At 47.0% G+C, this 21,862-nt stretch overlaps 1 protein-coding gene across 1 annotated transcript; it reads right to left on the reverse strand.

The window, feature by feature from the left end:
* Positions 1–3,080: 3,080 nt before the first annotated feature.
* Positions 3,081–21,363, reverse strand: LOC116970504 (death domain-containing protein CRADD-like). Its single transcript, XM_033017148.1, has 2 exons — positions 20,802–21,363; positions 3,081–3,394 (listed from the first exon to the last, which is right to left on the reverse strand). The coding sequence occupies exons 1-2, from the start codon at positions 21,103–21,105 to the stop codon at positions 3,093–3,095; spliced, it is 606 nt and encodes a 201-aa protein (XP_032873039.1). The 5' UTR covers positions 21,106–21,363; the 3' UTR covers positions 3,081–3,092.
* Positions 21,364–21,862: the final 499 nt, after the last annotated feature.

Below are 21,862 nucleotides of genomic sequence, written 5' to 3' on the forward strand. Positions count from 1 at the left end.
TATTAGGGACAATTTACATTTATACCAAGCCAAATAGTCTACAAACCTGTGCATCTTTGGAGTGTGGGAGGAAACTGTATCTCTATACATTTGATAATAATAATAATAACCCAACACCAAATTGCTAATTGGGGCAAGACGACACCAGAGCACGGCAACTCTTTGTCTGCTCTTCCCAGAGAAGAATCTACTGCCATCCAAACAATTGCTCAACTCTTAAATCTTGAGTATGATTTGATTATATTTATGTATGTTATATCTACTACAAACCAACTGATTCCCATAGCTTTCAAGAAGGAACTGCAGATGCTGGAAAATCGAAGGTACACAAAACTGCTGGAAAACTCAGCGGGTGCAGCAGCATCTATGGAGCGAAGGAAATAGGTGACGTTTCGGGCCGAAACCCTTCTTCAGACTGATAGGGGGTGGCGGGGAGAAGGAAGGAAAAAGGAGGAGGAGGAGGAGCCCGAGGGCTGGGGGATGGGAGGAGACAGCCCGAGGGCTGAGGAAGGGGAGGAGACAGCAAAGGCTAACAAAATTGGGAGAATTCGATGTTCATGCCCACAGGATGCAGACTCCCCAAGCGAAATATGAGGTGCTGTTCCTCCAATTTCCAGTGTTGCTCACTCTGGCAATGGAGGACACCCAGGACAGAGTGGTCGGATTGGGAATGGGAGGGGGAGTTGAAGTGCTGTGCCACCGGGATGTCAGGTAGGTTCTTGCGGACCGAACGGAGGTGTTCGGCGAAGCGATCGCCCAACCTCCGCTTAGTCTCACCGATGTAGACTAGCTATCTGGACTACACTTCTTCCCACCCTGTTTCCTGTAAAGACTCTAACCCCAACTCCCAATTCCTCCATCTATGCCGCATCTGCGCCCAGGATGAGGTTTTCCATACCAGGGCATCGGAAATGTCCTCATTCTTTAGGGAACGGGGGTTCCCCTCTTGCATTATAGATGAGGCTCTCACTCGATATCCCGCAGCTCCGCTCTTGGACCCCCTCCCCCCACTCATAACAAGGACAGAACCCCCTTGTCCTCACTTCCACCCCATCAGTCGTCGCATACAGCATATAATCCTCCAACATTCTCGCCACCTTCAAAGGGATTCCGCTACTGGCCACACCTTCCCATTTCCACCCCTTTCTGCTTTCCCCAGAAACCGTTCCCTCCGCAACTCCCTGGTCAACTTGTCCCTTCCCACCCAAACCACCCCCTCCCCAGGTACTTTCCCCTGCAACCACAGGAGATGCAACACCTGTCCGTTTACCTCCCCCCTTGATGCCATCCAAGGACCCCAACAGTCTTTCCAGGTGGGGCAGTGGTTCACTTGCACCTCCTCCAACCTCATCTACTGCATCCGCTGCTCCAGGTGTCAATTTCTCTACATCGGTGAGACCAAGCGCAGGCTCGGCGACCGTTTCGCTGAACACCTCCGCTCAGTCCGCATTAACCTACCTGATCTCCCGGTTGCTCAGCACTTCACCCACCCCTCCCATTCCCAATCTGATCTTTCTGCCCTGGGTCTCCTCCATTGTCAGAGTGAGGCCTAGCGCAAATTGGAGGAACAGCACCTCATATTTTCGCTTGGGTAGTTTACACCCCAACGGTATCAACGTTGATTTCTCTAATTTCAGGTCGCCCTTGCTTTCTCTCTCCATCCCCTTTCCAGTTCTACCACCAGTCTTACTGTCTCCGTCTACATTCTATCTCTGTTCCGCCCCCTCCCCTGATGTCAGTCTGAAGAAGGGTTTCGACCCGAAAAGTCACCAATTCCTTCTCTCCATAGATCCTACCTCACCCGCTGAGTTACTCCAGCATTTTGTGTCTACCTTATATCTGATCTGTTAGGATAGCAAGAAAAACTAAACTTTTCAATGTACACATGACAATAATAAATCTAAACCCAAAATTATGCTTCGAGCTCTGGCTAAACATTGCTCATGAATACATGCCACACTTCCAAACTTGAATAATATATCTTTGTTTATTTGTACTTTTATACAATTACAAGTCACCAAAATGCTTAAAACAGAATTTAAATCTAAAGACTTCACCGATATTCTGTACCATTTACTATCTCAAAGTAACTCCCTTGTTTCTTCGATTATCCGTAGAGTTGCAGTTTACTGCAGAGTTACAAGGAGGACATTTCCTGGCAGTTCTCACATATTGCATACATTTTACAGGTTGAGGAAGGTGCCCAGGGTTTGATGACATTGAAGGTTTATAATGTCAGTGGGCAGGCAGGCAATTTGACAATTTGCCATTCCCATGTGTACTGGAGTTATGGAATTCAATGGGAGTCTAAAGGCAGAGTTTGATAAAGCCAAGCATTAAACTGGGGACTTTACCTTTCTCATTATAGTATTTTAATAATTTTAATATTCATGAGTGATAGGAACAGAATTAGGCCATTCGGCCCATCAAGTCTACTCCGCCATTCAATCATGACTGATCTATCTTCTCCACTCAACCCCATTCTCCTGTCTTCTCCCCATAACCCCCGACACCCACACTAATCACACATCTATCTCTGCCTTACAAATAACGATTGTCTTGGCCTCCACAGTCGTCTGTGGCAATTAATTCCCGAGTAACCACTCTCTGACTAAATATTCATTATATACTTTTACTTTTTACTGTTTTAAAAGTTTCTGAATATATGAGAGGAGACCAAAGCAAAGCACCAGCCAACACTGTTCACTGTCCTCTGCTTCTTGCCTCGAATTCATCTAGGGACCCCGACAGTCCTTTCAGGTGAGGCAGAGATTTACCTGCACCTCCTCCAACCTCATCTACAGTATCTGGTGTTCCCAGTATGGACTGTTCTATATCAGCGAGACCAAGCGCGGACTTGGCCATCGTTTCGCTGAACACATGCTCATTCCGCCTTGGCCTACGCGATCTCTTGGTTGCCAAATATATTAACTCCCGTTCCTGTTCCCATCCTCACCTTTCTGCCCTGGGCGTCCTCCACTGTCAGAGTGAGGCCACACGCAAATTACAGGAACATATTTTGCTTGGGCAGCTTACAACCCAGCTATATGAATGTTGATTTCTCTAATGTCAAGTAACCCAGCCCCGACTGTTTACTGAAATGCATCCTTTATTACTGTGGGGTCCACATCTGCTGAAGTAAGACTGGTACACAGGTTCCGCAATGTAGCTTGTTTTCCCAGCCGTTGCTTCCACACGATAAATGATGCCAAGATCTGTGCCTGCACGTTGTACTGGTGGTTCATTTTACATCGGTAGACGTCTGAACTCCTCAGTCCCAGGTCCATCACAACCTGCTCCCATTCTGTTCCCATTTGGCCAGAGAGATGATTTAACTGCTTGTCGGTGGGCACGCAATTCAAGACATGGTCCGAGATGGTTGACAGCACATCATCTGGAAGAAAGAGACAGAGGTACTGAGTGACACTGTAGCTTTCCTGTGCAGCTCAATATAGTTCAATAGTTAATTATTGTCTCGTGTGCACAGGTCGCCATATTTTGGCGCCGTTTACAAAGAAAAACAAGTCTAAAGTGGGGCCCAGGTGCTGGAAGTACTGGAGCATCCCCGATCCAGGTCAACTGCAGGGAACCTCCTGCAGCCGACCTCGAAGGCGCTGGAGGCAACACCCCAGTCCCTCTACTACCGGCCCACTCATCGCATCTGTCACTACCAGCGACTCTCTCCTCCTCCACTCTCCAGTCTTCAGAGCCAATCCGCTATATGGAGAGTGTAGGAAGAGTCTGATTGTCCCCGATTACATTTTATCTGTTACCTTCTCCTACCTAACAATGATCTATTCTACATTTTCCTTGATCACCACCCCCTTTGATGTCTCGTTAACACACCTGACACTTCCTTATCTCTATATCCAACCCTCACCCCTCCCACTCCCCTGACTCTGTCTGAAGAAGGGTCTCGACCTGAAACGTCACCCATTCCTTCCCTCCATGGATGCTGCCTGTCCTGCTGAGTTACTCCAGCACTCTGTGTCTATCTTCGCTATATGGCGAGGAGGGATTCTCAGTACGAGAGGAAAACTCAGCATTAATCTGACCTCAGTTGATGCTCTGCAGATTGATGAGAGGAAGACCACAGAGAGTTGCTGAAGTCACATTATCTTACCACCACCAGGCAGCTCAATCATTCAATTCAACAACAACACCTGCCTTAAAACCTTCCCATTCCAGTGCTGATATTTTAATCCGACCCCCAGCCTCAGCAGTTTGAGGGAGGGGATTCCCAGTAACAGAGCACGGGGAACTGCTTACTGGTTATCTCCCCACAATAGCTTGGCTCCAATTCTAAGCTTACTCATGCCTTGTTCTTGACTTTCCTAACAGAGTATATAGTTCCCCCATTTCCTACCAAGTTCTTAAACACTTCAATTGCACTCAATTGCCAACAGGCTTGAGAATGTAACTGATCTCGTCACCTTTAGACTTTAGAGATGCAGCGCGGAAACAGGCACTTCAGCCCACTGAGTCCGCGCCGACCAGCGATCACCCCATTCACCAGCACTATCCTAAATTGGGACAATTTACCATTTTATTGAAAACTAGATGTCTTTGGAGTGTGGGAGGAAACCGGAGCACCCGAAGAAAACCCAGGCGGTCACGGGGAGAACAGACAAACATAGTCAGGATCGAACCCAGGTCCCTGGCACTGTAAGACAGCAACTCTACCGCTGCGCCACCGTGCCACCCCTAATACTTTTAATCATGGGGAATATTTACTGTATCCTTCCGAGATTTACAGATACTTTCTAAGGATGAAGCACAGATCTGCGCACTGTCCAGCCAGAGCTTGATGCGACTGCTGGCATTCTCTCTCTCTACTGTGCTGCCTCACGTTCGTTCATTTCTCCACCACTACGGAAAATAAGAAAATAAGGCCCAAAATGTACTTATTGGAGTGGAAACTTTCACTGCTCCCCAGAGCACATAAAATGTCCAGGAATGTGCAGCAACAATTAACGATGTATTTTATGTTTACCGTTCCACTTGCCAAGAGAGTTTTCACAACCGCGCAATGAATCAGTGGTAGTGTTAGATGACCCAGATGAAGTTCATTTTGATATGAGGGAGATGTGTTTTTATGTTAAACTGGAAGGAGATGAATGTGCTTCTCCAATTAGGCTTTTATTTGCAAGTCTAGACAGTGTAGATTGTTTTGCATCTTGTATCAGAGATTAATTGTAACTGTAACTACAGCAGACAATACTAAAAAAACACAAACTGCTGAAGTATCTCAGCGGGCCAGGCATCCCTGGAAGACATGGATAGAAGACGATTTGAACGTCTTCAAGCCCTTCTACAGACGCAGGCTTACAGAAAGGGTGAGAAATGGTGACTAAATGAGAAAATTAGTCAATATGTTCCCAGACAAGGCCAACTTGTTTGCCATTTCGTATATTGCCATCTCTTAAAGATAACGGAGTCAGGAGATATGGGGAGAAGGCTGGAACGGGATACTGATTGTGGATGATCAGCCATGATCATATTGAATGGCGGTGCTGGCTCGAAGGGCCGAATGGCCTACTCCTGCACCTATTGTCTATTGTCAGACCCTTAACTCAGAGGCTGCAAGATGACTGTGGTGCTGAGCCCACTCACTTGCTTAACCCGTTGGGCAGCACGGTGGCGCTGCGGTAGAGTTGCTGCCTTACAGCGCCAGAGACCCAGGTTCAATACTGACTATGGGGGATTGTCTGTACAGTTTGTATGTTCTCCCTGTGACCTGCGTGAGATTTCTCCAAGATCTTCGTTTTCCTCGCACACTCTAAAGGCGTACAGGTTTGTAGGTTAATTGGCTTGGTATAAATGTAAAACTGTTCCTTGTGTGTGTAAGGTAGTGTTAATATGCAGGGATTGCTGGTCAGTGCAGACACGGTTGGCTGAAGGGCCTGTTTCCATGCTGTAACTATTAACCAAACTAATCTCCGAAGTCATTTTGTGCCGTGCCCATCATAACCCTTCACAAATATTCTTCCATTCTTTTCCTTCCATATTCTCTCAAGAATTAGCTCATGTGTGAGGCATCCTGTAATTCCTTGGAAACCACAATCCAATATATGTCACAAATCTGCAAACACCATCTAACCATTGAGTGTTGACCCGCAGCTACTCTTCGCTCAGAGTTGGCCTTGGCTTGTTTACCTTGCCAGTTGAATTGGAAGATTTGGTGGATAGAACTATAGTGGCACCACTCTTCAGAATAGAGACACAGGAATGCAGGGAACACATAGTTTCATGAAAGCAGCAACACAGGGTGACATGGTGGTGAAGAAGGTGTCTGACACACATCATTGATCAGAATATAGGATACGGTATATTAACAAGACCTTTGGCAAGATACACATGGTAGACTGATATTGAAGGTTAGATCACATGGAATCCAAGACAAACTGGCCAATTGAAAACAAAATTAGCTTGATGACAGAAACAGAGAGTTATGGTAGAGGGTTGTTTTTCCCCAGACTAGAGACCTGTCATAGGTTTTTATGTCAGGTCACATTCTTCCAGTAATTGTATTCATGATTTGGATGTGAATGAAGGCAGCAGACTTAGTAAATTGACAGGTAACACTAAAGTTGGTTGAAAATGGATACTGAAGGTCATCTACAACTCCAGAGGAAGTTGTAGAGGCAAGAATAAATAAGGCATTTTAAAGACACACAGACAGAAACATAGATAGAAACGGTTTATAGAGATTTGGGCCAGTGCAGCCAAATGAAACCAGCTTAATTGGGCAGGTTGGCTAGCAGGATGAAGGGGCTGAAGGGCCTGTTTTCCATGCTGTATAGCTCTTTAACCATGAACCGCCCCCCGCTCCCCCCGTTTTTTTTGAAGGCATCTGCTGAAGGGAGTCCCACGACAGGAGCAGAATGGAGAGTAGGAATCACAGCTACCCAGTAGACCATGAGCTTTATGCCAGGTTTTGGATCCTGATCTTCAAACCTATTCCTTCCTACTGTTGCAGAAGGCTATCCAACGACACTGATGACGATGGTAAATGTTCTCATAAATGTCCATCTTTGTGGAGAGGCAGCTCCTGAGATATAGGAATGAGGTGCATTTCCCAGGAGGCATTTTGTCAAAGGGCCCTGGTGTACACTGGGATCCAACAATCCAGTTTGCATTGACGGCGCCAATGTAGAGATGGTTAAAATCATCAAATTCTGAGGAGTCAATATCACCAACAACTTCTCCTGGACCACCCATATTGAAGCAACGGCCAAGAAAGCACACCAACACCTCTATTTCTTTAGAAGGCTTCGCAAGTTCGGCATGTCCCCAACAACTCTCACCAACTTCTACAGATGCGCCATAGAAAGCATTTTATCGGGATGCTTCACAGCTTGGTTTGGGAACAGTTCCATCCAAGAAATTGCAGCAAATTTTGGACAAAGCCCAGACCATCACACAAACCAACCTCCCTTCCACTGACTCCATTTACACCTCACGCTGCCTCAGAAAGGCCAACAGCATAATCAAGGACGAGTCGTACCTTGATCACTCCCTCTTCTTCCCTCTCCCTTCGGGCAAAAGGTATATAGAAGTGTGAAAATGCACACCACCAGATACAGGGACAGTTTCCTCCTATCTGTTATCAGGCAACTGAATCATCCTACCACGATTACTGGTTAGTACGCAACAAAAGCTTCTCGCTGTACCTCGGTACACATGACAATAAACTAAACTGAACTGACCCGACTAACTGTTCGAGGGCCTGTGATTTATGGGTGTTTGGTGTAAGCCAATTTCCCATATGCTTCAGAGAATAATTCCACAATAAATCACAGCCTAGCCTTTGAATGTGCATTTGCCAGTGTCATCTGTGTACTGCAGTTTGATGACTGAGGTTAGAGTGACCTTGGTTTAGGAGTGATGGCAGCACAAATTGAACAGTTTCTCAGGCACAAGCAACTGCAGATGCTGGAATCTTGTGCAATGCACAAAATGCTGGAGGAACTCAGTGGGACGGGGAGCATCTGGGGAGGGAATGGAAAGGTTGCGTTGAGTCTGGATCCTTCTTCAAACTCAAGAAAGGTCCTGACCCGAAATGTGGCCTGTCCATTCCCTCCCCAGATGCTGCCTGACCTGCTGATCTTATCCAGCACAATTTTTCATTAGGCCTATACATTAGCTACACTTCAGTGGGGAGTTTGTTGGAGTGAGGTTACATATTGCAGCACGAAAGATTGAGAAAAGCATTGGGATGATCGAGCAACCTTACTGTACATGGGACTGCACTGAGATGGAGTCTGTTGGTTGAGACCATGAACCACATGGCATATGTAGGAAGATGAAGTCCCGAGGGCAACTAAATATGAGCATATTCCAAAATCCCTCAAGCTTTTAATCGGGTTGTGTACATTAGCTGGTGCTGCTCCCTATATCCTCCTCAGAGTTGTGGCACAGTCAAGATTATGATCACCGTGCAAAAAAGTGGACTGAATTCAGGCTGTTATTTGATGAACGAATTTAAGCTTTTCAGTCATACGGTGTAGAGACAGACCCTTTGGCTCAAGTAGCCCACACCGACAAACATGTCCCATCTGCACTAGTCCCACCTGCCGGCATTTGGCCTATATCCCTCTCAATCTGTCCTATGCATGTTCCTGTCTAAATGTTTTTTAAACATTGCAATAGTACCTGCCTCAACTACCTACTTCACCACTTTGGGTGAAGGAGGTTTGGCAGGACATAGTTGAGGAGGATCCTGGTGATGGCTTTCCCAGTGGTAGACAGCAGGGCGACTCTTCTGTCGGTTGCAGAGTGTTGAAGATGCTCATGATGGCACCATCTCCCCAAGATCCCTGGCATGTCCTCTTCCCAGATCGAAGAAATGAGATTGAAGATTTGCAACTGAAGTTCTTCTCCATCAGCTATCAAATCATCAGCAAGTTTCAGAACGTAGGCCTTGCTGTCTCCCCGTTAACATTTTGCCTTACCTTGCCATCTGCGACAGCAGTGAGAAAGCACAGTATAACCCGCCGTGGAGAGGAGTCAATGTTGTGGTCTTCAAAGTGTTTATTCCAGCAGATACTGCTTCCTTCTGTTCCTGGCTCCCAGGAAGATGGGCTCTGCTATTTGGACTTTGACAGCACTGAAGTATCCATGTACACATCTTGGTTACGAGCGAGCAGCCATACCCTCTGCACTCTTTCCACCCACCATCTGTTTCGTTCTCCGGGATCTCCGGTTTCTTAATACACGCCAGAGACACACAGGTTTGTAGGCTAATTGGTTTGGTATCATTATAAATTGTCCCTAGTGTGTGTAGGATAGTGTTAGTGTGCGGGGATTGCTGGTCGGTGCGGACAAAGGGCCTGATTCCGTGCTGCATCTCTAAACTAAACAAAACATTGTTTTTTGCATGAAGTCAATGTTGATGGCAGAACAGATTCGATGGTGGTTGGTCCAGCAGTCATTGGTGCCATTTACGGTGCAGGTGAGGTGATCATCTTTGTGGTCACCCAGTCGAATGATGATGCGTTCTAATGGGTACCTGACCATGGATTGAGGATGTCAGCATGCGGTCTTTGACTTTGGCTCTCTGAGAGTTGTTATGACAAGACCATCCTCCGAACACACTGAAAATAGGAGGACATCACCTACTCCCTCCTTGCCAGTCATGCCTTCCAGAGTATTGTGTTTGTTGCAACCCTGGTATGGAGGCTGGGCTCAGGTGGGTCTGTCTTTCTCCCAGAGAAATGAGCACTCCTGGGCTCAACCTCATTACCGGCGCTGGGCTCAAGTGGAAGATCAGAGTAGAAGTCTTCCTTGGCCATCTCCTTAGCTTCGAGGCTTAGGATGCAAGCACTGATAAGTGTTGTGTGCTGGTTTTGCCTGAGAGAGTTGCTGAGATGCTGGACTAGATCATTCTTGATGTCAGAGGTTGCACCATAAAGATTTCATTCTGTTTTGTCTTTACTCTTCCCAAAAGAAGGCGTATTCGCCGCCTTGGTCTTCAGCCGTCACCTGCCTGACCTGAATACTCAGGGAGGTGGTGTGTCAGTGTGGAAGCGTACAAGCTCCCAGGCTGAGATAGCAGAGCAGTGTTCACATTGGTCGATGATGGGATGCGACAACCCTGAACATCACGTTTTCAAACTGGGATTGGGCAGTGTACACCAGTTACCACATGAATGGAAAACACCCACACCCTTGGTCCAATGGTAAGAAGGTCCAAGATGACCAGAGACCATGTGCTGGCTGGTGATCCCTTGGCTGGTGATCCATGTGCAACAGTAGTCAGATCAGTCCACAGTTCCAATGCACTGAACAATGGATAATATTGGTATTGAACCTGCAGGTTATTTACTCACAAAAGTAGCAAATTCATAGTGAAGTGTTCAAATTGCTTCACATCCAGCAATGCTAACAATATGCTTCAATAGATTAAAACACCCAAACAAAGCATTGCAGTTTACAATGCTCACCTTGACCAACTGGGTGCAAGTCACAAATCAAACAAGAAACAGATTTTCTCGGCCTATCTTTCACCACAATGTCAGCCAGTGGCTGTTGAGGGAAAAACAGAGTAGAAATTTCAGGTTACTGAGCTTTCTTCTGGGAAAAATAGAGGTAACCAGGCAGAAAGATATCTCTAGTATTCCTCTCCCCTGACTCTCAATCAGAAGGGTCTCAACCTAAGAAGTCACCTATTCTTTTTCTCCAGAGATGCTGCCTTACCTCCTGAGTTCCTCCAGCATTTTGTGTCTATCTTCGGCGTAAACCAGCATCTGCAGTTTCTTCTTACACAGGCTTAAAGATATGCCTTAAAGTCTGTTATTTTGTCATTTTTCCTCGTTAATGATGGAAGTTCATCAACAGAAAATGGTGAATCCCTGCTTCTCTCCACAGACGCTGCCTGACCTGCTGAGGAATTCCAGGATTTTCTTTTTTTTAATTCCGATTTCTTGTATCTGCTTTTGTCCTTGATGTGAGGGTCGGCCTTCTATAGTCTGAACTGCTTGTTGTAATGATGAGCTATCAAACTAATAAAACGTTTAAAACTGGCAACGTTTACCTACAAACAGGTCATTTTCTCCTGAAATGTTCTCTTAAATGGCCAAGAAATCAGTGCTCCTGAGGACAGAAGGTTCTTAATCAGCATTCTAGACCAAGCTGGGCCACATCAGGAACACACTTCCCTTTCATGAGGGCATTATTAATGCTGTGTCGTGGGGAGAGGGGTAGTAGAGGTATGAAAAGGTACAGAAAAGGTACCCTGCTTCTTGGGCCTACACCCAGAAAAGAAACATACAATACCTGTTGCTTGCCAAGCTGGAGATCTCCCATGGCAACCACTCCTTGAAAGCATAAAACATTAAGTTCCAACAAACATTTGCAAAGGGCCTTGCCACAAGGCAGTGTTTCCATCCAGAGGCCAACCACTACATTCCTCAGGCATTTGTTCCCCAATGCCTAGTTATTACAGTGCAGATATTTACACTACACTTCATAAAAAGAACACTTGTAAATAACTATTCCAGCTTTGCTTATATTCACTCGCACTTCCAGTCCTGATCTCTATCTCTTGGCGTGTTTCTTTGATGACACAGTTCCAAAACTCTCAACGATTCTGGAGTGAGGCAGATGTGACCTGACCATTTGACTTGCAAGCTGTAATTACAGATGGAATTCATTCCACTTTCTTTTGCAGTCAGTTGAAGGCTTTAGCTCAGTCTACAGGGCTAGACCGGCGTAATCTCCAAAACGACAGGGTATTTCATAAATTCATAAGTTATAGGAGCAGAATTAAGCCATCAAGTCTACACCACCAATCATGGCTGATCTATCTTTCCCTCTCAGCCCCATTCTCCTGCTTTCTCCCCACAACCGCTGACACCCACAATAACCAATCTATCTATTTCCGCCTTAAAAATATCCATGGATAGATGGAGAATATGGACCGAATGAGAATATTGTGGGAAGTGACAGGTCCTGAAGTGGTCCTGAACCTGGTGCTTGAATTATTTGTTCATGCAGATGGAGAGTCTCTTGCCCAGAGTAAGGGAATCGAGGACCAGAGGACACAGTTTACAGGTGAAGGGGAAAAAGATTTAATAGGAATCTGAGTGGTAACTATTTCACACAAAGGGTGGTGGGTGTAGGGAAAGAGCTGCCAGAGCAGGTAGTTGAGGCAGAGACTATCGCAACATTTAAGAAACAGTTACTGAGGTACATGGATAGGACATGTTTGGAGGGATATGGGCCAATTCAGGCAGGTGGGACTAGTGTAGCTGGGTCATGCTGGTCAGTGTGGGCAAGTTGGGCCTTAGGGCCCGTTTCCACATTGTTTCACTCTATGACCCCATGAGAAAGATAAGCCAAATGTAATACAGGTGCACAACCTTTTATCCGAAGTTCCAAATAACGAAAAGCTCCGAATAGCGGACATTTTTTCGGTCCTTGAAGAAAGGTCCTTGAAGACGTTCACCGAGGGCGGCCCGCAGAGGTGACAGCGGAACCTCCGGTCGGTCCGCGAAGAAAGGGGAACTAAATCCCCATTCATAAAAGAGAAGGTGAGGGTATATAGCGCGGGAGGGTTAATAATTGACAATCTGCTGCTGCCTGCCCGCTGAGTTAAAAAGTTCCCACGGTAGACTCACGATACACAGTGTATCGTGAGTCTTGCGCGGAAACTTTTTAACTCAGCGGGCAGGCAGCAGCAGATTGTCGCTCCCTTCAGTTTCACCCCACCTACACCACTCTGCTTTCCAGCCATGTGTGTGACCCCTTCCCTCCCCTCTCCAGCTCCCCGCCCATTGCACCGGCGCAGGGGCTTTGCACTGTCTTAACGTCGGCGATGCCAGCAGGTCAGTGGCAGTCACCGGAGACGTCAGGACCAACGGGACACCGACCCCCAGGCCCACTGCAAGCACGGAGATCCCAGAGACCCACAGCCCAGCCCCGTTCCAACTCCATAGGAACACGCTCCCCGTAGGGACAGAAGCTGATGGTGTGCAAGGTGAGTCTTGTTCTTGGGGTTGCGGATGAGGGGGCGCAGCTCGGGCTGTGACGTCTCCGGCCACCCCCCTGTACAGGAGCTGAGACAGGGAACTGTGGGGTTGTTTGCAGTTGCAGAGGGAGGGGGCAAGGGCGGTACAGTTCCCAGTCTCAGCTGCAGTCCAGGGGGGTGGCCGGAGATGTCAGGACCAACGGGACACCGACTGCAAGCACGGAGATCCCAGAGACTCACAGCCAGCAGCAACTCTAGCCCAGCCCCGCTCCAACTCCAGAGGAACCCGGGTTGCGGATGAGGAGGCGCAGCTCGAGCTGTGGGCGAACTGCCACTTGTCGCTGTAGAGGCTCATCGGGGAGCGGGTACCTGTTGGTCCTGATGTCTCCGGCCACCCCCCTGGACAGGAGCTGAGAGACGTCAGGACCACCAGAAGCCGCTCCCCGATGGGCCGCTACGGCGACAAGTGGCAGTTTGCCCACAGCCCGAGCTGCGCCCCCTCATCGGGACACCGACCCCCAGGCCCACTGCAAGCACGGAGATTCCAGATCAGCAACTCCAGCCCAGTCCCGCTCCAACTCCAGAGGAACACGCACCCCGTAGGGGCAGAAGCTGATGGTGTGCAAGGTACGTCTTGTTCTTGGGGTGGCGCAGCTCGGGCTGTGGGCGAACTGCCACTTGTCGCCGTAGCGGCCCATCGGGGAGCGGATTCCTCTGGAGTTGGAGGGGGAGGGGGGTATTGTGCTGTTTGATCGCCCCCTGCTATCCCAGGGACAGGGAGACACAGCGGCTTTTGAGAATGGTGGGCAATCACTTCCAAAGTTTTGCCCAGTCAGTACACCTCTCCTACATTTGTCTCCCGCACTAAGATCATCTCGCAGAGAATGATCCCAGCCTAACCCTCCCTATTCTCTCCTATTCTGCAAGAAAAAACTACATTGAAGACTTAAACTCGCGATCGAGTAACTGCCGGGATCGAGGCGCAAACTCGCGACCTTGCGGATATGAGCTGAGCACTCTACCACTGAGCCAGCCGTTAAAATCTACGCTAAAAATCTTCAATTCCGAAAGCCGAAAATTTCCGAATTACGAAAAGTGTCTGGTCCCAAGGCTTTCGGATAAAAGGTTGTGCACCTGTATGGATTACTTAAAGAAATGCAAAATGTGTGGTAGAGATTTGCTTGATCGGGGGTTTCAAAAACCTTTGTTATATCCTCATTGCACACTGCATAAATACTTCAAAATTAATTCCATAAGTTATCGCTATCATCGAGATCCAACAAACTATCAAGTTATTGTTGATACCGAACAACGGTGAGGTCACCAGATCGTCACAAACAAGGCTATCTAGAATGAAATATTCACACTGCCGTGTGAAATCAGCCAACATAATCAGAGATCATTTACACTCCGGTCATTTCTTCTTCTCCCCTCTCCCGACAGGCAGAAGATACAAGAGCTTGCAAGCAGTAACCCTAGATTCAGGAACAGTCGCTTCCCCGCTGTTATCGCACCACTGAACGGTCGTCTCATAAGCTAAAGGTATAGTCTCGATTTCCAGACCCCATTGCAGGCCTTGCATTTTTTTTTAAATCTGCACTTTCTAGCTGTAACACAATATTCTGCACTCTTGGTATTTTGTTGTTGTGCTTGTTGTACTTGTATGGCTTGATTGTGCTCGTATATGGCATGATTTTGTATTGCATGCAAACAGTGGCGCAGAGGTAGAGTTGCTGCATTTCAGCAGCAGAGACACGGGTTCGGTCCTGACTAGTGCTGTCCGTATGGAGTTTGTACGTTCTCCCTGTGACCGCATAGGTTTCCTGCGGGTGCTCCGGTTTCCTTCCACATTCCAGACGTGCAGGTTTGTAGGTTAACTGGCGTCGGTAAAATTGTCCCTAATGTGTAGCAATGTTACAAAATTTTGAGATTTTAAAAATCAAGTCTGTAATTTATCCCATCAGATAAAGCATAAAAATAAGTTTAATTTGACACCTAATTCACTTTCATATCTCAAGTATTTAAAAAGTTATGGCCATTTTCATACTCGGAAATGAGCATCTTGTTCCCTATTGATTTTCTATGGACATAACAAAAAAGCTGTGATCGTGAACAGTCAAAAGCCCATAACTTTCTTAAAAATTAAGAGAACTGAATGAAATTTTCAGTTATCTTAGATTGAAGCATTCTGAAACAAATATAAAATAATCTTACTTGGATGACCTGAAATTAAAGCATATAATTAGTTAGTTACCTAATTGTAGCTAATTTCAGACTTCAATTACTAGATCTAAACATCTATCCATTTCTTAATAAATGATTAACATTTTTAAATAGCCTAAATCTCCAAATAATATTCACAAATAATTCACAATAAAACATGATTTTTAAATCTCATTTGCATTAATTTATAGACCAAATGGAAGGAATTCAGTGTTCAATTGCTGTAAATAAATGCCCATTTTAAATCAGCTTTCCAGTGGGTCCCTGTGGAACGCGCTGGTTTAGAACGTTCACATTGCGGTAGATTTGTGCCCCAAATGCCGAGAAAAATACTGCGCGATATAATGGGCCCAAATTGAGCTACTCGCAATATTAAACTTTGTATAAAGGGATCTTTAGAAGCCCTTTTTAATGTAAAAATATACAGCCTAACTTCAGATATTTGCTTTATGAGACCCTGCGGTTGCTGGCGGTCGCGGGTTTAGAGATTGATTTTTAAACTACTATAACTATTATACGAGGCCTTTAAAACTAATAATAGCTTTTGCGACGGGGTCTTCCAGCGATTTTTCGTTAATAATTAACTAGGCTGAACATCTTCGATTTGAACAGCCTAGAGAAAATCGCGTTTTAAACCCGCCCCCCTCTAAACGGCGCCAAAATCGCGCACACGGGCAGCAGCAGATTTTCAACGACGCTTCAGGTAGGCTTTGCAACATACCTATAATGTGCATAGGATAGTGCTCGTGTATAGGGATCGCTGGTCGGCGCGGACTCGGTGGGTCAAGGGGCCCTATTCCGCGCTGTATCTCTAAAGTTCAAAGTAAATGTTTTTCACGATATCTCAGTACACATAACCATAATAAACCAATAGCAATCAAAATTATGCATGTAGTGTATATAGTAGTATATAGTGTAATGCATGTTCTAGAGACCCTGTGGAGATGCCTAAAGAATAGCAGCAGCCAAAGCACACAGAAAAGCCCGTAATCTTCAATGTGATTCATGACCAAATCATCTAATTTACTGATGCTTGTTCAGAGATAAATATTGTCTTTGGACACCAGGGAAAAGGAAATGTTTTACTTCTATTTCAGATGGCAGAAGGGGACCACTGTTTAACTTCGGCCCACCAGGTCCACGCCGACCACCCATTCGTTCGCAGACACTAGCACTATCCTACACACACGGGACAATTTAAAAATGTACCACGCCGATTATCCTACAAACCTCTACGTTTTTAGAGTGTGGGAGGAAATTGGAGCACCCGGAGAAAACCCATGCAGGTCACGGGGAAAACGTACAAACTCTGTACAAACAGTACCCGCCGTCAGGATCGAACCTGGGTCGTCGGCGCTGCAAGGCAGCAACTCTACCTCTGCGTCACCGTGCTACTCTATATCATAATAGCATATTGATATCATAATGTACACCAATTATCATATGAAACAATCCCTTGTTCTCTGAAGCATCATCTGGCCATTTGTCTTTTCCCTTCCCACCATCCGAGCACCAAGCACTCAGTCCAGGTCAAACTGCTGTTACTGCATTTGAGGTTCACAATGTTTGTGTCTAGTTTGTCACATGTACCGAGATACAGTGAAAAGCTTTTGTTGGGTACTAGCCAGTCAGCGGATAGACAATGGGTCTCGAATAAGGTAGATAGTAGTTCAGGACTGCTCGGTAGTTGTTGGTAGGATGTTGCAGTTGCCTGATATCAGCTGGGAAGAAATTGTCCCTGAATCTGGAGGTGTGCGTGTTCACATTCTATACCTCTTGCTCGATGGGAGGGGGGGGAGAAGAGGGAGTGGTCCGGGTGCAACTCATCCTTGATAATGCTGGTGGCGTGAGGTGTAAATGGAGTCAATGGAAGGGAGGGTGCTCTGCGTGGTCTCCCCTACATTAGCAAAACAAATGGTGTGAAAGCTTTCCAAAACATTCAGTCTGCTGGGTTAACCATGAGCTTCCAATGTTTGTCACTTGAATTTTCCATCCTAATTTCATTCTGATACCTTAATTTTGATGTCGTAAGCTGATCCATTGAGACCCAACATAAGCTTGAGGAGCAGAATTCCATCTTCCATCTTAGGCCAGTAGCTGTGCACAGGCCACAGGGCATCATCTGGTGCATTGATAGTGGTGCTGGTGTGAAATCACCAAATACACAGGCATCTTAAACTGCTTACTCTGCATAAATCCAACAGGTGTGCACTGTGCATATGTTAGGGACTACACTAATATTAAAAAGGGCGGCACAGTGGTGCAGCACTCGAGTTGCTGCCTTACAGTGCCCGGGTTTGATCCTGACTCTTGATGCTGTCTGTATGGAGTTTGTACGTTCTCCCTCTGGCCATGTGGGTTTTCTCCAGGTGCTCCAGCTTCCTCCCATTCTCTAAAGATTGTAGGTTAATTGGCTTTGGTAAAATTGTAAATTATCCCTAATGTGTAGGATAGTGCTGGCATACAGGGACTGCCGGTCAACGCAGACTTGGTGGGCCGAAGGGCCTGTTTCCGCACTGTATCTCTGAAGTCTAAAGACAATATTGAATTTACTAATTTCAGATAACCAGCCTTTCATGCAAATCTGAAATGGACAATTTTGCTGAACCTCTGCCATTTTTCACTCTCCATAGATGCTGCCTGCCACCACAAGAATTTTCCATATTCTTTTATTTCAGATTTCCAGAAACTGCATTGTTTTATACTTAAAATACCAGCATTTCTTTCCTCTCAGCTTTGTTTTCATACATCTCCTTCTACGTATATCTACTCAGATTAAGAAGCCCTGATCACCCTCACCAAACTAGTACAATTATCTATCATTCAGTCTCCAGCGCAATAAAGACTTTACTCTGTCCTCTCCACATTTCCTGAAATTAAAACATTTACAATTTACAACTTTGCTAAATTGATTAAAGATCACTGACCTGACGCATTAACGCGTATCTCCACAGAGGCTGTCTGAGCAGCTCAGTTCTTCCAGCCAAAGATCCTATAGCGGAGCTTGCTATAGGATCTTTGCTTCCAACACTGTTAATTTTTCTATTCAGAATAGGTTCTGAAGAAGGGTTTCGGCCCGAAACGTCGCCTATTTCCTTCGCTCCATAGATGCTGCTGCACCCGCTGAGTTCCTCCAGCAATTTTGTGTACCACTGTTAATTTATTGTTCACAGGCGGTATTCACACGCACTTCCCCAAGCTTCCAGTAGATGGAACTATCTGACATTGATGGGCATGATCAATGCCAAATCAAGGCGGGTGTTCTAGGACCTCAAATTCTTATATCTTTGGTTCAGTCTGGGATATTTCTTCAGCAAAATCAGATAGATTTGGTTATGATCAAGGTAAAGAGTTGCATCCTAATTTATCCGGATGGCACCTTGGTACACATGTCTATAATAAAACTACACCAAAACCATCCACTTGAAAATGCAATTACATTGAAATCGGTAGCATTCATATTTTGATGCTCATTTATAATTCATATTTACCATCATCTGCTGAGTCATCAGGTTAACATTAATGACCAAAAAATGGTCAGTTGCCAGACTGAACATTCACAAAGCTACGTGGCATTCTCAGAAGTTTTGAACTCGATATAAATGCATTTGCTTTCCTTACTACTGATTCGACTTGCAAGTTAACTTTTTGGGAATCCTGCACCAGCGCTCCCAAGTCTCTTGGCACCTCTAATTTCTGGATTCCCTTCCCATTTAGAAAATAGTCTACTCCTTTATTCCTCCTACCAAAATGCATGACTCCACACTTTGCTATTCTGTATTCCATCTGCTACTTCTTTGCCCACTCTCCCAAGGATTGAGCTTATGTGGAATTGTGGACAAAGTCTTAGGACTGCCGCACATTTAGTCAGACTACGACTTCGCTCAATCACTAGATTTCAGGTGACATTGAACTGACCCTTCAGAAACACAGTAGAGGGAAGGGGTGGATGCAGAGCTGATGGCCATGTACATGTGGAAACTGCCATGCTTTCCAATAATGCCACTTCTCTACTCCCAGAGAACTGTATCACCCACCATCATCTTTCAAAGCAGTGATGCTTAAGAAGGATATTGGGAAGGCAAAGTGATCACAAAATATCAAAGGCAGACAGGACTCAATGGATCACACTAACAATGGACCATTGTGTGCTTCACTTTTATTGAGTCATCGGTGCCAGCTGTGATTTAGTTTAGTTTAGAGATACAACACGGAAACAGGTCCTTCTGCCCACCGAGTCCACGCCGATAAGCGATCCCCGCACATTAAGACTATCCTACACACACTAGGGACAATTTACATTTATACTAAGCCAATTAACCTACAAACCTGCCGTCTTTGGAGGAAACCAAAGATCTCGGAGAAAACCCATGCAGGTCACAGGGAGAACGTACAAACTCCGTACAGACAGCACCCGTAGTCAGGCACAAACTTGGATCTCTGGCGCTGCAAGGCAACAACGCTATTGCTGCGCCACCATGCTACCCCTGTACATTTCCTTTGTTCTGTACCTTTTCATACCTCTACTACCCCTCTCCCCTGACTCAATCGGACTTTAATTACACTATGCTTTATACACTTAATCCTGTGTCTGTGCACGGCATGATAATAATCATACATAATCTTTTTGCTGACTGGCACTGGGGTGGGGTCATTGTGAGGGTGGGGTCATTGTGAGGGTGGGGGTCATTGTGAGGGTTGGGGGGCTGACATGGGTCGGATACGGGGGCGAGGGCCATTGTGGGGGTGGGAGGTTGTTGTGAGGGGAGTGGGGCTGACAGCAGGGTCGGATACCGGGTCATTGTGGGGGCGGGTGGAACATTGTGTAAAGGTGAGGGACATTGTATGGGTCGTGGTGGGGTCACTGTGAGGGAGTGGGGACACTATGTGGGAGTCTTTGCGAGGGGGTGGAGGCTGACACCAGCCTGTATACCATGGGTGGGGGGGCATTGTGATGGGGTGGGGGTCGTGGTGAGAGGGTGGGGGTTGTGGTGAGGGGGTGGGAGACTATGTTGGGGTGGGGGAGGCATTATGTGTGTGTGGGGTCATTGTGAGGGGGTGGGGGTCATTGTGAGGGGGCGGTGGTCACTGTGAGTGTGGGGTCGTCGAGAGGGTGGTGTGGAACATTATGTGGGAGTGGGGTCGTTGTGAGGGGGTGAGGGACATTGTGTGGGAGTGGGAGGTAGACAAAAATGCTGGAGAAACTCAGCGGGTGAGGCAGCATCTATGGAGTGAAGGAAATAGGCAACGTTTCGGGTCGAGACCCTTCTTCAGATGTGGGAGTGGGGTCGTTGTGAAGGGTGGGGGTCACTATAGGGGTGTGTGGGTCGTGGTGAGAGGAGTGGGGTACATTATATTGTAGTGGGGTCGTTGTGAGGGGAGTGGGGGTCACTGTGGGTCGTTGTGAGGGGAGTGGGGGTCACTGTGGGAGTGTGTGGGTCGTTGTGAGGGGAGTGGGGTCACTGTGGGTCGTTGTGAGGGGAGTGGGGGTCACTGTGGGAGTGTGAGGGTCGTTGTGAGGGTCGTTGTGAGGGGAGGACACCAGCCCGGATACCGGGTCGAGGGGCCGCGATGGCGACGCCGGGCCTGCGGCGATGGAGCATCTCACCTGCCGGCGGCTCGTCGTCCTCGTCCTCCCGCGCCTCCTCCTCCTCCAGCCGGCGGCTGAGCCACGGGGCCTCATCCCTGAGGGAGTGGACGAAGGCAGCGAAGGCCCGCGGCCCGCGGCCCGGCAGGTAGTCGAGCAGCTTGAGGTTGCGGCGGGCGGCCACGGGCTCGGCCTCCAGCTCCTCCAGCAGACTGCGGTTCACCACCCCCTCCTGGTACAGGTACTGTAGCGGCACCTCCAGCCGCAGCTGCTCCGCCAGCTCACCCCGCAGCCGCCGCAGGGCCCGCCGCTGCCGCGCCTCCATCGGCCCGGACCCCGGTTACGATGCGGCGCTCAGGTTTAGGCCGCTCCCCGCAGGCAGCTAACGCCGCTTCACACGGGAAATACCAGAGCACTTGCTTTACACTGAAGGTCTCGGGTTTACGCCGCTGCTCTGCTGCAGACGGGTTTGCAGGGAGTTTGTACATTCCCACTGACAGCGCCTTGGAGGAATATAAAGAAAGGAGTAAAGAAAAGTGGTCGAGTAGAAAGGCCAAAAAGGGGCCACCAATGCGAGTTGGATTAAAGAAAGAAAAAAATAATATCGATTTAAAAAAAACAAGAGGGTATCGAGGGACAAGAAAGGACCACAAAAAATAAAGGAGGAAATTTGTGCTTGTGCTAAATGAGTGTGGAGAATAAAATTAACAATTAGTTCTAAGGTAGACAAACATGCTGGAGAAACTCAGCGGGTGAGGCAGCATCTATGGAGCGAACGAAATGGGCAATGTTTCGGGTCGAAATCCTTTTGTCTCTTCGATTTTCCAGCATCAGCAGTTCCTTCTTAAACAATTAGTTCTAAGGGTCAAGTTTCCAGCGCAAGAGACCCGGGTTCGATCCTGCCTACGGGCGCTGTCTGTACGGAGTTTGTATGTTCTCCCTGTGACCGCGTGGGTTTTCCCCGGGTGCTTTGGTTTCCTCCCACACTCCAAAGACATACAGGTTTGTAGGCTAAATTGGCTTAGATAAAGATTGTAAGTTGTCCCTAGTTTGCGTAAGATAGTGCTGTTAGGCGCAGACTA

This window comes from Amblyraja radiata, unplaced genomic scaffold (genome assembly GCF_010909765.2).
Source record: "Amblyraja radiata isolate CabotCenter1 unplaced genomic scaffold, sAmbRad1.1.pri scaffold_960_ctg1, whole genome shotgun sequence".
Lineage (NCBI taxonomy): Eukaryota > Metazoa > Chordata > Chondrichthyes > Rajiformes > Rajidae > Amblyraja > Amblyraja radiata.

Bases quoted from the DNA above. Each gene is read 5' to 3' on its own strand.
- LOC116970504 (XM_033017148.1), bottom strand. From the start codon at position 21,105: ATGGAGGCGCGGCAGCGGCGGGCCCTGCGGCGGCTGCGGGGTGAGCTG. The intron at 3,395-20,801 runs GTGAGATGCTCC...TCTTTCTTCCAG, and splicing joins GGACGACGAGCCGCCGGCAG to ATGATGTGCTGTCAACCATC.